The 14,548-nt window shown below is 35.7% G+C and overlaps 1 protein-coding gene across 1 annotated transcript; it reads right to left on the reverse strand.

The window, feature by feature from the left end:
* LOC113282190 (ribosomal RNA small subunit methyltransferase-like) lies at window positions 1-2,163 on the reverse strand. Its single transcript, XM_026531156.1, has 2 exons — window positions 1,659-2,163; window positions 1-886 (listed from the first exon to the last, which is right to left on the reverse strand). Exons 1-2 carry the CDS (start codon window positions 1,971-1,973, stop codon window positions 152-154), a joined length of 1,050 nt encoding a protein of 349 aa, XP_026386941.1. The 5' UTR covers window positions 1,974-2,163; the 3' UTR covers window positions 1-151.
* Window positions 2,164-14,548: the final 12,385 nt, after the last annotated feature.

A 14,548-nucleotide genomic window follows, 5' to 3' on the forward strand; every position in this document is an offset into this window, starting at 1 on the left:
TAGAGCTCAAAGATCAAAATTTGATTAAACAAAAACATAAATAGAGAACAATATTAGTATGGTCACTAACCGCATACAATTCTCTCCAGCAAAAACAGTAGAAACTCAATATATTGTGAACTAAAACAATTAAACCTCAGGTAACTATAAATTAAGAGAAGTGAATGCCTGCTTTGTTGAACAAAGAAAGAAGGTACAAAAAATCCACTTGTGTGAGCTTTGAAGACCTCTTCTCCTCAAAATCTCCTTGCTTAAGTATCCCAATAATTTTAGCCTTAAAATCAGATCCATCTCCCCCTGCCTCGTCATCCTCTTCAACCTCCATTTCATCATCTTTTCCATCGTCAATTTCCATGCTCATATCTTCACTAGTATCACCTAATGCTGAAACATCCATTTCCCCTGCCATGTCTTCAGATGATCCTTTCAGTGCTTGGAGTGTTTTGTAGTTCTTCTCCAGCAACGAGAGTACTGATTTCTGCCTGAAAACTGAGCCCAGAGTCTTATTCTTGCGGTTAAAACAAAGGCGGATTAACCCATCCCACTCCTTGAAATTTACAGGAGGAAGTGGTTTTCTAGGTTCAATTCTGACCACAGAAGAGTCGACTTTAGGGGGAGGCCGAAAATTGTTTTTCCCTACTTTGAGGAGATGGGAGATACGGGATAAGAGTTGAGTGTTAACTGAAAGGCGACAATAGAGATTGTCACCTGGCTGGGCTACCAATCTCATGGCAAATTCTCTCTGAAACATTATAACTGCACACCTAAAAACAGGTCTATGTGCGAGTAACTTAAAGGTGAGAGGAGAAGAGATTTGATAAGGAATGTTGGCAACACAAATATCGAAGTACGGCAAATCAACCTTAAGCACATCTCCTTGTATAACCTGTAAACATTAGAATCGCAAATAGAAATAAGTTCAGTTTCATTGATCCTTCCACCAACTCATCCCACGACCTTTCAAATAATTTACCCACCAAAAGTAAGAGGTTCAAATATCATTTGTATATATGCTAACAACGCTATAATACAGATAAGACAGAAAGCAAGCAAGAAGATACAAATAATGTCAGATTAAATTAAAAAACTGAGATAACCAAGCATAGTCTCTGCATATAAGCTTTTTTGTTTGACATTATATAAGCTTGTAAAATGTGAGAAGTGAGGAATCTTGAGCACTAGTTGAATTGATCAGAACAAAAGTGGACTAAATAAATAAACAGGATACCCCAACAAAAATCATTGTCCACAAAATAGAACTGCAGATTCAACAAAGATGGATGGATATGGAAATTCAAAGAAGGGTTAATCACCCACTAACTACTAGTTAAGCTTTCACCATGCCCCGTCGGTATAATCAAACAGGAACACATGTTTAAACCATGTATAATCAAACAGAAACACATGTTTAAACCATTCAGCCAAGAACATGAGACCCTCGACTAAAGAGATTACTCTCAGTCAAAAAAGTTAGCGTCCCTAAGCAAGAAGAAACTACAATTTCTTCGAATTTACTTCACTGTCACATAGAATTGGGTAGAAACTTTGACAGTGGCAGCAGCAGCAGGGGTTATACCTACTCTTCTAGAATTTAACTAAAGTAACAAAATTTCGGCTACTAAATACTCAAAAATAACCAAATTAAAATATAGGTTTACCTTCAATTGATTGGAAAAGGGAGTTCCTTGAAACCGACGTGTTAATTCAAGAACCATCCGAGGATCTAATTCAACAGCAATAACAGATTTACCCGCTTCAAGTAATTTCTTTGTAAGATTTCCAGTACCAGGACCAATTTCAAGAATAATATCAGTACTTTTGATTCCTGATTTCTGAACTATAGTATCAACTAACAATGGATTCTTCAATATATGTTGTCCTTTTGATTTGTGAAATGATATTCCACCTTGGTATTGTTTATTTGATCCTGCAGCTCTTGACGGTTTTTCTTTCCTCATTTTGCCTCCCGCCATTGTTGATGGGTGATATACCCAAACTTGATGTAATTACAAAATACTAATAACTCTGAGATTATAAACCTAAAGGAACAAACTCAGAATTTTTTTTCTTGCGAAACCCTAATTCGGCGCGTGAAGAGTGAGACAGATGACGATCTTCTATGGTCGTGTTTTCATAGTGAGCTTTCGAGTCGTAAAACCGGCCCGAAAGATGTTACGGTCATTATTCAAACAGGCTTGCCCATAATAAAATGTTGTCTTTAAATAGTGAATGGCCCTTTTGTTTTACTTTGACTAAAAAAAGTTGGGAATGACTGATCTCAAATTTTGGTCGATAGATTTCCCATCTGACTTCCATCTGCTGCATGATTGGCCATGCCATCTGCTACCTGATTTCCTTTTCTATAATTATATTGGATTGCAGATTGCAGAATCTATTTCATTCTATTCTTTATTTGATCGACCATCCCCGAGATTTACCAAGGAGGAGCAGAGTGTGAGGTGATGAATCCGAGGAGGTTTTCTGAATCTGTATCGAATAGAACTTTCGGCCATTGCCTTTCCGTTGCGGTTCTGGAAACCAAATGATGAGCCCATGTTTCTGTTGTTAAGGTAGTTGTAATTCCTAGAGGTTGTGCCACAGCCATCACAGATCGTTCCTCTGAATCCTTGCAAATGAAACCCGCACCTGCAAAACCAGGGTAGCCCCTGGCAACCACATATGTGTTGATCTTTATCCAGCTTATGTTCGGGTAGACCATCCCACGGAGATTTTCGATATTCTTTTGGTGCTTCGGAGATGATTAGTTACCGGGGAGTCGCCTGGTAGCATAGGAGGTATTGAGTTTAGAGCTCTGGAATTATCTTGTTGTTGTTTTAGAGATCAAGCTAAGATTTCATCTAATGTTGTTTGTTTTTGGCGGTATACTAGCTCATTCATAGAGAACCATAAGGTCCATAGAGAAAAACAGAATGATGAGATGAAAGATATTGGTGCTGATTGTTGTAAGATCCGGGAAATGCTTGTCTAAGGAGTTATAATAATTGTGTGGTTATATTTGGAATTCGATGTGGATGTGAATCGAGTGAATAATATGTTCCAAGATGTAGCCTCCATTTGGCAGTGAAGTAGCAGATGATTCGCGGGTTCCGGATCATTGTTGCATTTGGGGCAGATGTTGGAGTTGGTCAGGTGTATGCGATTTAGTATAGAGAAGGTTTTTAATCCTTCGTTGATTGCTTTGCACAAGAAAAGATGAATTTATGGTGGACACGGTAACGTCCAAAGATTCGGTAGATGGGAAGGGGTTTTGAAGAGGTTGACCAACTTGTTGGGTTATACATTTGTATCCCGAAGATGTAGTGTACTTTACAGATTTTGAATGTGGCCAGATAATTTTATCTTGGGAGTTATTTTAAGGTATGTGTTTATGATTTTTTGGGCTGCAAAGATATGGGAAAGTGAATATTTTTTCTTGTATCCAATTATGAGAGATCGGGTCGATGATATCCGCTACCTTCTGGATGGTGTAGCACTGCGCCGCGTCCAGGTTTAGAAAGTGTGGAAACCAACTAGCTTCGATGGGTATTGTTAAACCATTTCCAATACGATGAAATATCAGTTGTTGCGTCGTGGAGACTAGGGATGCCAGTTGCCTCCATTGGGAGCTAGAGGAAGACAATGATATCAATGCCCTGCAGAATTGGTTAATGTTTGAGATATTTCTCCTTGCAGAAACTTCCATAGATGGAGTCAGGTTTATCGTGCAAACTCCAAATTCTTTTCATGCGAAGAGCTTTGTTACGTTCACTACTTTTCCTTATGCATAACCCTCCTTCGTATATTGGTTTTGTTACTTTATCCCAACCAATAGGATGGATCTTTTTAACTGATGATTAGTCGTGTTCCCAGAAGAAGTTTCTAGTGATACAGTCCATTTGTTTGTAAACTTTGGTGGGAAGAATTTGTGTTTGCGTAAGGTGGTTTGAGGTTGGTGAGAGGGAGGTTTTTATGAGAACCATTCTTCCATCTTGAGTTAGGCATTTTGTCATCCATCATTTTCCTTGTTTGAATTGAACTCTCAGATAAGTAGGAGGGTTTGATGTGGTCGGCATGTTGAAAAATTATCGCAGATCAGTTACGTTGACATGATCCAATCTCTGATAATGGATAATTACAGATTTAAATGCATTAATTACCTGACCCGCCGAGGTTCCAGAATAATGAAGAAGGTTCTTGAGGTAATCTCACGTTTTAGATGCTAAGTAACCAAGTTTTTTTTTTTTTTTTTTTTGAAACTGAAGATTCAATTTATTTAGAGTCAACTGTTTACAATGACTATCACCCTCTTGTAATTGGACACTGATGTTACTAGGAGGATGTGTTTGTTAGAGCACTGCTCAGTCGAACTCACAAGTGTTGGTATCTCAAGATTTTTGTCAAATTTAGTTGTCAAAACTACATCTTGATTTATAGTCTACAATTAGTTAAGTCTCAGACTAAGATAGAAGACGTAATTGAGAAACGAATATCACGACAGTCATCAATGCGTTCAACTGTTTGAAGGCGAAGATCAACCGAAGCTTTTGGAGAACGTCTTCAACAAAAAGGTAAGTGAAGACTAAACCACCTATATCTCAAGTTATATTCATCTTTCTATCTATGAGACGATGTCACATAACTAATTAGACTATTGCAAGCATATCAAGAATTTCGAGTCAAATTTATCTTGGTAATTAGTTCTCGAAATATATGACTAAGCTTAATTAACATTTCATACTTGATGAATTTCAGTTACAATTTATTGTTCGTAATCTAAATCGTGATTCAAGATTATCATTCAAAAACAACATGGAACAGTGATGTGTCATTGATGTTATTTGGGAATGTTTCGAATATATTTAGAGAAAAATATAGAACTACTGTAAATTCGGATACGAGAAAGTATACATATTAGTCTTACAAATTGGAAAACTGTTAAGGTTTGAAGCCGTAATACATGTACTAAGTACACGTATTGGAGTAGCTATATGCCGTCAACAACTTTTTGGTACGCATACCAGTATGCACACCTTAAAAAGTCTGTGAACTCGTGAACCCAGACTAGTACGCATACCCATATGCACACTAGAAAAGAACTGTTGGTCCCGGAACCGGTTTGGTATCCTTATCGGTACCCATACCATAAAAGTTATGTGGGCTTCGGAACTCGTTTATGTTTTAATGGTATCCATACCAGTACGCATACCGAAAAAGTTCTGTTAACTCCAGAACAAGGTTATGTCTTAAGTAAGGTAAACAGTATGCGTACCATGACATAACTGTTCACGAACATGTTAATTATTATGTACCTAGACGCCTACTTACCAAGTCAATTAAATTCATATTCACATAAAATTATTTCTCCGAGATAATTAGCACTTGAATAATCTCTAAAAACACCATAGACATATTTGGTCACATAATTGTGACTCGAGTTAAGTCTCAAGTATTATATGAAAATTCTCAAGATGATAGTTCAGTTGGCTGGTTTCGACTATCCATTCATGAGAGTGGTCTTTGTACACGGTTCGGTGGTTCATCCTAACCAGAGTGTATATCTTGTTATGTTAATCATATTCAAAGATATATCCAGTGGATATTGTTGCTTGGTTCCAAAACTATCTTAGCTTAAACCTAAAGCAACCTATGCTTTGAATGTCTATAAAAGGGGAACCTCAAGAAACTGGGATCTTTGAATCCCGACACTACTTTCTTGGTGTGTCATATTTGTAAACTAGAGTCATCCTTTTCTTAAAACTCTTATAAGGGTTAACGACTAAAAAGACTTCAAAATGATTCGTGAAGCCAGGTCCAGCTATTGTTTATCTGATAGTTCGAGTATCCTGATCTTGATCGATTGTTGAGCTTGGTCCATCAATCAATATAGATATAAATCATCAAAGTTCTTTTCGTCTCAGACTTTGTTGATTCCATAAGTTTAATACTTGTAAGGTGAATAATAATATAGGTTGCACTTCGGGTAGCATAAGTCCGGGTTTTGAGGTTAGCTAGACTTTGTCTATTGCTATTGATTTCGAGTCTCACCTTGATATACGATCAAAAAGGAAATCACACATATAGGCTTATCTGTGGGAGGAAGATTGGTTTAAAGTCTTCAGTTGAGTTGAAGATTGTAAAGGGCGTCAGCTAAGGGAATCATTTGCGCGAAGTCCTCCTGGGATTCAAGAGGCGTAAGGAGCGCGACTGTAACTGAATTTCATTGAGGGTTTAATTAGGTCTCAACTACATTAAATACCCAAGTTAATTGGTAGTAGGCTAGTGTCTGTAGCGGCGTAATACCGTTTGGTGTTCAATCTGGACTAGGTCGTTAACAAAACTTCCGGTGTCTGTGTTATTTCTTTTTCCGCATTATATTGTTTATATTTCTAATAGAAATATCACAAGTTGTACGTTAATTAATCAAAGTAGATACATCCATCATTGTTTGTTGGATATGTCTTGATTGATACTTGGAAATTGATTTTTGAAATCACCAAGTAATCTCACCCACAAATCAGGTTCACAGACTTGTCTCTGTAAACTTTCTGATTGTGAGAGAGTGAGATATAACTCGGAATATAATTTCTTGATTGAGATTCATTAAGTTGAACTCTCAGAATTATATTTAAATTTGTCCATACAGGTTTCCCAAGAAAAAGTTGGTGGTGTGTTTTGGTTTTTAATTAGTATCAGAACAGGCAAACACGTTAAGACCTAATAAGTCTGTGTTCGAAGCTCTTTGAATATATGGACATAGACAATATCTCTAATGAAGTACACTAGAATTCCTTAAAGATTCTTCAGAGTTTAATTTCTTCAAGACTTACTGTCTCACATGATGCTCTCGATTCATTCAAGATTTTCGATACCTTGATTGATCGTAAAGAATCAACCTGAAAAAATACAGAATCCTGTGCAAAGGTTAAAAACAAGAAACGTCATGTTAAAAGTAATAAGCTACGCCGTCTTAAAAGATTGTTAAATAGTCTTTCTAAGGAATGCAACAGAAGAGGGTCTGTGGACGAAGATATCCTTCTATCTTTTGATTTTTTTTAAGTTCTTGGAACACATTGCAGTAATCTTGAGAAACGAGATGCCCACCAAGTTTCTAGTCACTAATAAAACTTGTTATCAGTGTGGAAAACTTGGGCATGTCAGAAAAACTTACACGTATGCAACATTTTTGACTACTCTAGATGGTTACGAAATATCATCTCTTGATCACCATAGGGATGAAGAAACATAACCGGAAGACTGTTATGCCAGAATAGTTTGTGAGCATTTTGCTCATCCAACCTCTTGTTAACAAAACCTTGGAATCACCCCATCATGTATTTATATTGGGATGGGGAAAAGAAGTAGTAAAGGTTTGTTTCTGTTTGTATTCTAAGTTCCGTGATATATCTATCAAGTTTCTGAGATCCTGATTGGTAATTGACTTTGGACAAAGGAAGGTTCTTAGTAATTTGTCTTGATCAGGGTAAAACATCATATATTGTTGAGCTGGCTCCGATTTTGGTGTTATAAGATCATTTTTTTTACATACTTCTAATCCTGTAAATATCAATATCCCTTGTGCTCTGAAACTCCTTCATTTAGCTAAGAATAAGATTAATTATCTTATTATATTGATATTTTTTTGACAATTATTAAATTTTGTCTGGAGATCTTAATTTGTATGATTTTGTACATCTAACATAATATGAAAAATTATTTTAAATTCATGGGTTTCCGCACCCGAACCGGTAAAAACCCATTAGGGTTTACTTTAAAAGGGTACGCGTACTCCTCTTCCTCTCCTTCTTCCCCACGGTCATGAACCAGAATTGAGTATGAGTTAGGGTTTCCGCATCGGTGCGATGTCATCTTGAATTCAAGGTAGGTTATTCATAATTTTTTGTCTTCTTTTCTTAATAGCAAGAAGGTTTGTCAAAGAAAGAGTTTTGATTAAGCAATCATCTACAAAAAAGTTCTCCAGGTAAGATCCATCTTTTTTCTTCTGCTTTGAAATTTTCTTAATTAACAAGTATGAGAAAAAATAAAGGTGTTAGTAAAGGGCCTAAATCTAAGGAGGTCTATGAACTTGATTTAAAAGAATAACCTAGGATCATCTTTGTGAATAAGGATTGCTATGAGACCTTTAAAACATTTCCACTGAAGATTTTATCCTATAAAGGAAATTGGAAGAAGGGTATGTTCCTTGTGATGATTCATCTTGTTTTGATAAGTACAATCTTGGTAACATCTTTAGTGGTTTTGGTGAAGGATTTGACACACTTACAAGAGTATTTTATGCCAGCATTTTTGATGTTAATCTTGAGAAGTTGTGTTTTAAGACCATGATTGGAAGAGACAAGATTGATGTAGATCGAGAATTAATTTAAAAAATCACTAATCTTCCTATGGGTGATTTTGTTTTCCTAGACCAAGAGGTGAACATCCTTCTTGTGAAACCATTTCTCTCAAACTTTGTGGAAAGAGTTTTGGTTGGAAAGATGAAATTTTCCTACCGAAGAGCTTAGCATGGCTTTTAAGGTTTTTGGAAAGTTTGGAATTCCAAACATTTGTCCCTCCACGGTAGAAGATGCTCATTGGAGTCGTGACTTTGGGAAGTTGGTTTATTTTCTTAAAATGGGTACTCAAGGTCTTGACATATGTGGATGGATGGATCATTCATCAAATGGTAACAATGACCTTATCCAACAAGAAATTGGGATTTCCTTGTCTTATCGAACGCATATGTGGAGAATTCTCCATTCGTCCGATTGGAAACTCTATTGGAACTCCTACATTGGTTCGTGGAAGTACATTCAAACATATGAGAATGAACGAGAACAAAAGAAAAAGGGCATCTATTTGACATCTTGACGGTTGATAGACGCATTTATATGTCTATTTTGTTCTCAATATTCTGTATTGTTAGACTCGATTAAGTACTTATTGTGTTATTTTGTGTTTTTGTAGATGTTTTTAGAGAAATAAGCCCTTGCGGCGAAATGGGCTCAAAAAGTGGTGTTTTACACCCCGGAGAAAATTACTAAAGGCACCCCAGAAATGCACCGGAAACGCCCCAGAAATGTGCTTGAGGAACCCAGAAAAATTACTATTTCCACCCCAATTGATATTCGCACCCCAGCTCTGGTTAAGGGACACCCTTCTTCTCAAATTCAAAAATAAATTTTGGCGGGAAATTTTCTTTATACACTGGTAGATTTTCCAATCGATTTTTGAAGGTGTTATAAGGAGATTAAATCGCTGAAACTTAATGGGTATATGTGATATGGATATAAGAAGATATTGTGGTGGTTGGGATCGATCAAATTTTGCCAGATAATCGATTCTCGATTAAAGCAGGAAAGAAGAGATATCGGTTAAACTTGGAAAGAAAATTACGTAAAGATGCTGCATGGGTTGTGGAAGTTAAGTGCAGATATTCTCCTAGGTTGCATATCAACAGATTTTGGAAATTATCAAGACAATTAACGCATGCAGAGAAAGAAAATAAGAAATTATTCCCAAGAATAATTTTCCTTTACTGTGAAAATTTTGAGGAATTAATGGCGAGATTTGATGCGCCTGGAATGTATAAATTGGAGATACATGAGTCCTAGAAGGGTTGTCGAGAGTTTGGGTCGAGAGGAGGTCCAGAGAAGCAGAAATCAAGAGTTGATGAAACTCTGTTGCTGCTGCTGATGAAGAACACCAAGAACACGAAGAACGGACTCGCAAGGACAGCCGTTTATGAACAGTGTCTAAGACGCACAGCCGTGGGTCGCAGCGCAGTCTAAACAGCAGCAGCACTTGTCTTTTATCGTTCATTTTGTGACGCTTTTTGTGCGTCGCAGATTACAGTTTTACACCATTTTCTCTTCTTCTCATCATTTGTAAACCCTATTTGAGAGCATTTTTACTATGATGAGTTAAACCCCAACACTGGGACGACGAAGGAGGCCGATCTTCATACATGGGTAATTTTATTAATTCTTTTTAAGACTTTTGCATTAAAAATTAATTGAAATATGATTTGATTAAATTGGGTGTTACTTGATTAGATGGGTCATGCTTAGCTTAGGTGATTTGATGTTCCATGCTTAACATTTACAATCAATGTTTTGAGAATCTACTTTGGCAAAATAAGAGTCCATATATGTTTTGAACGATTATTGTTGAGAATAAATCATTGAGCCCTATGTTATGAAGATTGGCCGAATCATTAGTCCCAGTACCTCTCTACGAATTTGTCAATATTTTTGTATATAATTTTTATAAATCTAAAAATCCTTCACCTTCACAAGTCTTAGAGTTTGAACCTTCATTACTATAACCACGAAAAAATCTTTAATCAACGGTTCTTGTGATCCAACAACCTTGAGTATTCTTCAACAAATGCACAAGGATGTTTGAAAGATAAACTCCAAGGTAAAAGGTATGCAAAAACAATTATGTGTGATTGTTACAAACTTTGCCGACATCAAGGACGAAATAGATAAGATTCAAGCTTCTATGGGTGATTCGGATGATGAAGAGAATGAACAAAGCTTTCGTATTATACTTATTTTGTTTCTTTACTATGAAACTTCTTGTGAGAATTTATTCTTGCTTTTGAGAAGGATAACTAGGGTTTGGTATAGCAAAATTTGTAATTACATGGGCTATTTCCAACGATTTTCACTTGTATATTTTTAGATTTATTTATTTAAATTCTTGAGTTTTTGGAAGAGGAAATTGCAGTATGTAACCATTATTGGTTTAATTATTGCAAAAGTCTTATGAAATATATGTGCCCTTACGTTTTCGTGAATCGAGATGATATTTAATATATATGCTCAGAAGTTAAATCTATTATGTTTTCTATAAACTGAAAATAGAACAATTTTTTTGAGAAATTTTCTCGCAGTATCGATCTACTTGTGATCACACTTTTGTGTTATTATTGCATGACACACTCCGTAAGATTTTCTTATGTTGAGTCATATCGATTAAAATTATCTCGTTGTTCTTAACTGGTGTTTATATTAATTGAAGTCGATGTTCAGGATACAAATCCATGTGATTTGTTGATGTCAGACAAAATCCTTTCTTTTTCACAAAAGTAAGGTCACTCATGTTGTTCTCTTAGGAATGACATCTAATGGGGGAGAGTTCTTAAATGAACTTGTGCTTAATTACTATAACTTTGTGGTGTGTGTGGCTGTGGAATTTACTGGGGATGCTTGTATTTAAATCTCTTATATGAGCGCTAAGTATTTTCTTACTATGTGATATTGAAAAAGAGGGGGTCTAACAACCTCACCCAATATTTCGCTTAGCAATCTGTATGGACTAACTCCAATATACTTTTAAGAGAATCAACTAGACAGTCTGACTCAATCTTAATAAAAAGTATATCAAAGAGTTATATCTCAATTTCTCGATTCAATCCGCAATCAAGCAAATAGGAATTTGCGAGCCTGATTGAATACAAGAGAAATAACTTGAACGGTACCAAAGACCAATGTCCAAGGATCAATCAATTTCAATCAACAACCACAGGTTGGATTTACCAATTGATCGATTCGACGCACAACCTGTGATATTTCAATTATATAACAGGAACCAATTGATAACCCAGACTTATATTCCCGAAGAACAACCTAGAATTATCAATCACCTCATGATAATCTTAATCGATTAACGAAACAAGATATTGTGGAATCACAAACGATGAGACGAAGGTGTTTGTGACTACTTTTCTATCTTGCCTATTGGAGATATAAATCTGAAGCCAATCTAACGGTTGTACTCAATCACGATAGAAACATCAAGATCAGATCACGCAACTACATAAAAAATAGTTGGGTCTGGCTTCACAATCCCAACGAGGTCTTCAAGTCGTTAACCTACAGGGTTTCGTGAAAAACCTAAGGTTAAATGAGAAACAACTCTATTTTATGCAACTATCACACAGGAGGTGTGGGGATTAGGTTTCCCAGTTGCTAGAGTTATCCTTTATATAGTCTCCAAATCAGGGTTTGCAATCTAAGTTACCTTGGTAACAAAGCATTCAATATTCACCGTTAGATGAAAACCTGATTAGATTCAAGCTAATATCTTTCAACCGTTAGATCGAACTTAGCTTGTTATACACAAATGAAATGTAACTTCATTTAGTTTTGAGTAACCGTACCTAAACGTATACACTTAGTTGGTTCAACAATAGTTAACCAATGGTTAGCCATATGAGCACTTTCATATCAACCTTATTCATCTTCACCATAACTAGTTCAAATGACTCAAATGAACTAGTTAGAGAGTTGTTCAATTGCTTAGATATTATAGAAGTATACAAGACACAATTGAATCAAAATTTGTTTTGATTCACTCGAATCGATTCATGAACATTATATCCACGGTTTGCAAAGATTGCATTCCTTATTATATAAATGTTTTAGTTCATCAAGAAACCGATTTTAGGAAGTAACCTACCTAAGTATGCAAACGGGTACGCATACTTAAGTAACCGGATTAAGTTTGATTTTCACTTTCAAACTCCAGCAGAATTCACGGACGTGAACTTTCCGCCAACTCACCCGGATTTCCAACAACCGCCAGTACGCGTAGGGGTATGCATACTCTGGGTTCCCGGTTTTGGAATTTTACACAAATGTGAGAACACACTATGTTTATATCCAAAGATGGTTACATGTTCTGAACTCTCATTTCAATCATTGAAACTTTCTTAGAGGATGTTATATAATTGTTATTCACAAACTATTTTCATCAAAGCGTAATCAACATGACTTTCGTCACGAGTAAAGATGAATTTGGCCAAAGCGAAAGCTTACCAACACATATTTCGATAAATAGATAAGAGAGATAAACTCGACTCGAAATAACAAATGTGTATAATTGAAATCTATATATCTATACGACTTTTGTCTCAAAATAGGAGATAGAATAGATAGACTTTTGAGTGATAGATAAGTTCAAGTCTCCACATACCTTTTTGTTGATGAAGTTCCACAAGTTCCCTTGAGTAGTTCTTCATCTTCAATCGATGAACGTCGTGGAGTCTAGAGTTCAACTACACTTACTATCCTAATCCGATACTTAGCTATAAGTAGACTAGAAATAAAGACTTATAGTTTTGGCAACTAAACTTGACAAACAAGCTTGAGATAACAACGCTTGCGAGTTCGACCGAGCAGTGCTCTAACAATCTTCCCCTTTGTCAATTTTAGTGACAAAACTATCAATACATAGGGAATACAAAATAAATAAACTTTGTAGCTTCTCTTCCAAATGCTTGATCTCCTTGGTTCTTCAACATTACTCGAAATCTTCGTCACTTCCAAGTACTTCAATGATTCCAAAGGTATTCAACTCAGCATCATCGTTGTTGAAGATCCGTAGCCATAACAATGAGAAAACAATAGCTCTCAATCATTGTTATACAGTGTCATAGTATTATTACACAACATCAAAGTTCAATTGTATCACAACTTCGACAACAATACTATGGTGATATGTATCACTCCCCCTTTGTCAATACTTCATCTCACATGAAAACCACTCCCCCTTACATAATGATCCGAAAACCATATGTATTTGTAGTGTGAACTACACATTAATTCTGCCCCTTTTTGTCAATAAAATTGGCAAAGGTACGAAAATTAGTGGGATCCTAATGGAATTTCCATAGAGATACTTCATGACCAAAAGAAAAGCACATATCAACTTTATTAGATGCAATCATATAGCCGAAACTAAATGCATTCATCAAGGAGTTTATAAAGATACAAGATAACCCCTATAATATTCCACACCCGCACTCCCCATAAAGATTTGGAAATTAAGCACAAGTTCAACTAAAAGCTCTCCCCCATATAATGTCATTCCCGAAAGAACAACAAGAGCGACCTTACTTTCACAAGAAAAGAAGGATTTCTTTGGACATTAACAAATCACATAAGAATATGAATTTGTATCCAAAAATCTCAATTAAATTAACCACAAGAGAACCCATGATTAAATTAATCGGAAATGCTCACATAAGAAAACTTACGGAGCCGCACAGCATTTACATAAAGATATGGATCAGGGAAGATCAATACTGCGGAATAAACAAAGATTCATTATATTCTTCATCATTATTTGCACAATGACATATAATTGACTTTAATCTTTGTAAACAAAAGTTCATCCCATTTTCCATCAATATTTGCATAATGACATAATAGGCTTAACTTTTGTTTTGTTAAAAGTTCATTCAATCTTTTATCAATACTTGCATATCGACATATGAAAGATTTAACTTTTGACCACGTATGAGACAATCAAAGTTCACGGATGCAAACACACATATCCCATAACAAGTTGCAATATATGAAATCATAAAGATTAATACTGCAAAATCATCTTCCAAATAAACTTTAGAATTTAAATAAATAAATCTATAAACATTGTCAAATGAAAATCGTTGGAAATAGCTATGTGTACTCACAATAATGGATATTCCAAACCCTAGTTTTCCTTCTTAAAACACAAGAATAAATTCCCATAAGAAGTT

Source organism: Papaver somniferum, chromosome 5 (assembly GCF_003573695.1).
Source record: "Papaver somniferum cultivar HN1 chromosome 5, ASM357369v1, whole genome shotgun sequence".
Taxonomy (NCBI): Eukaryota; Viridiplantae; Streptophyta; class Magnoliopsida; order Ranunculales; family Papaveraceae; genus Papaver; species Papaver somniferum.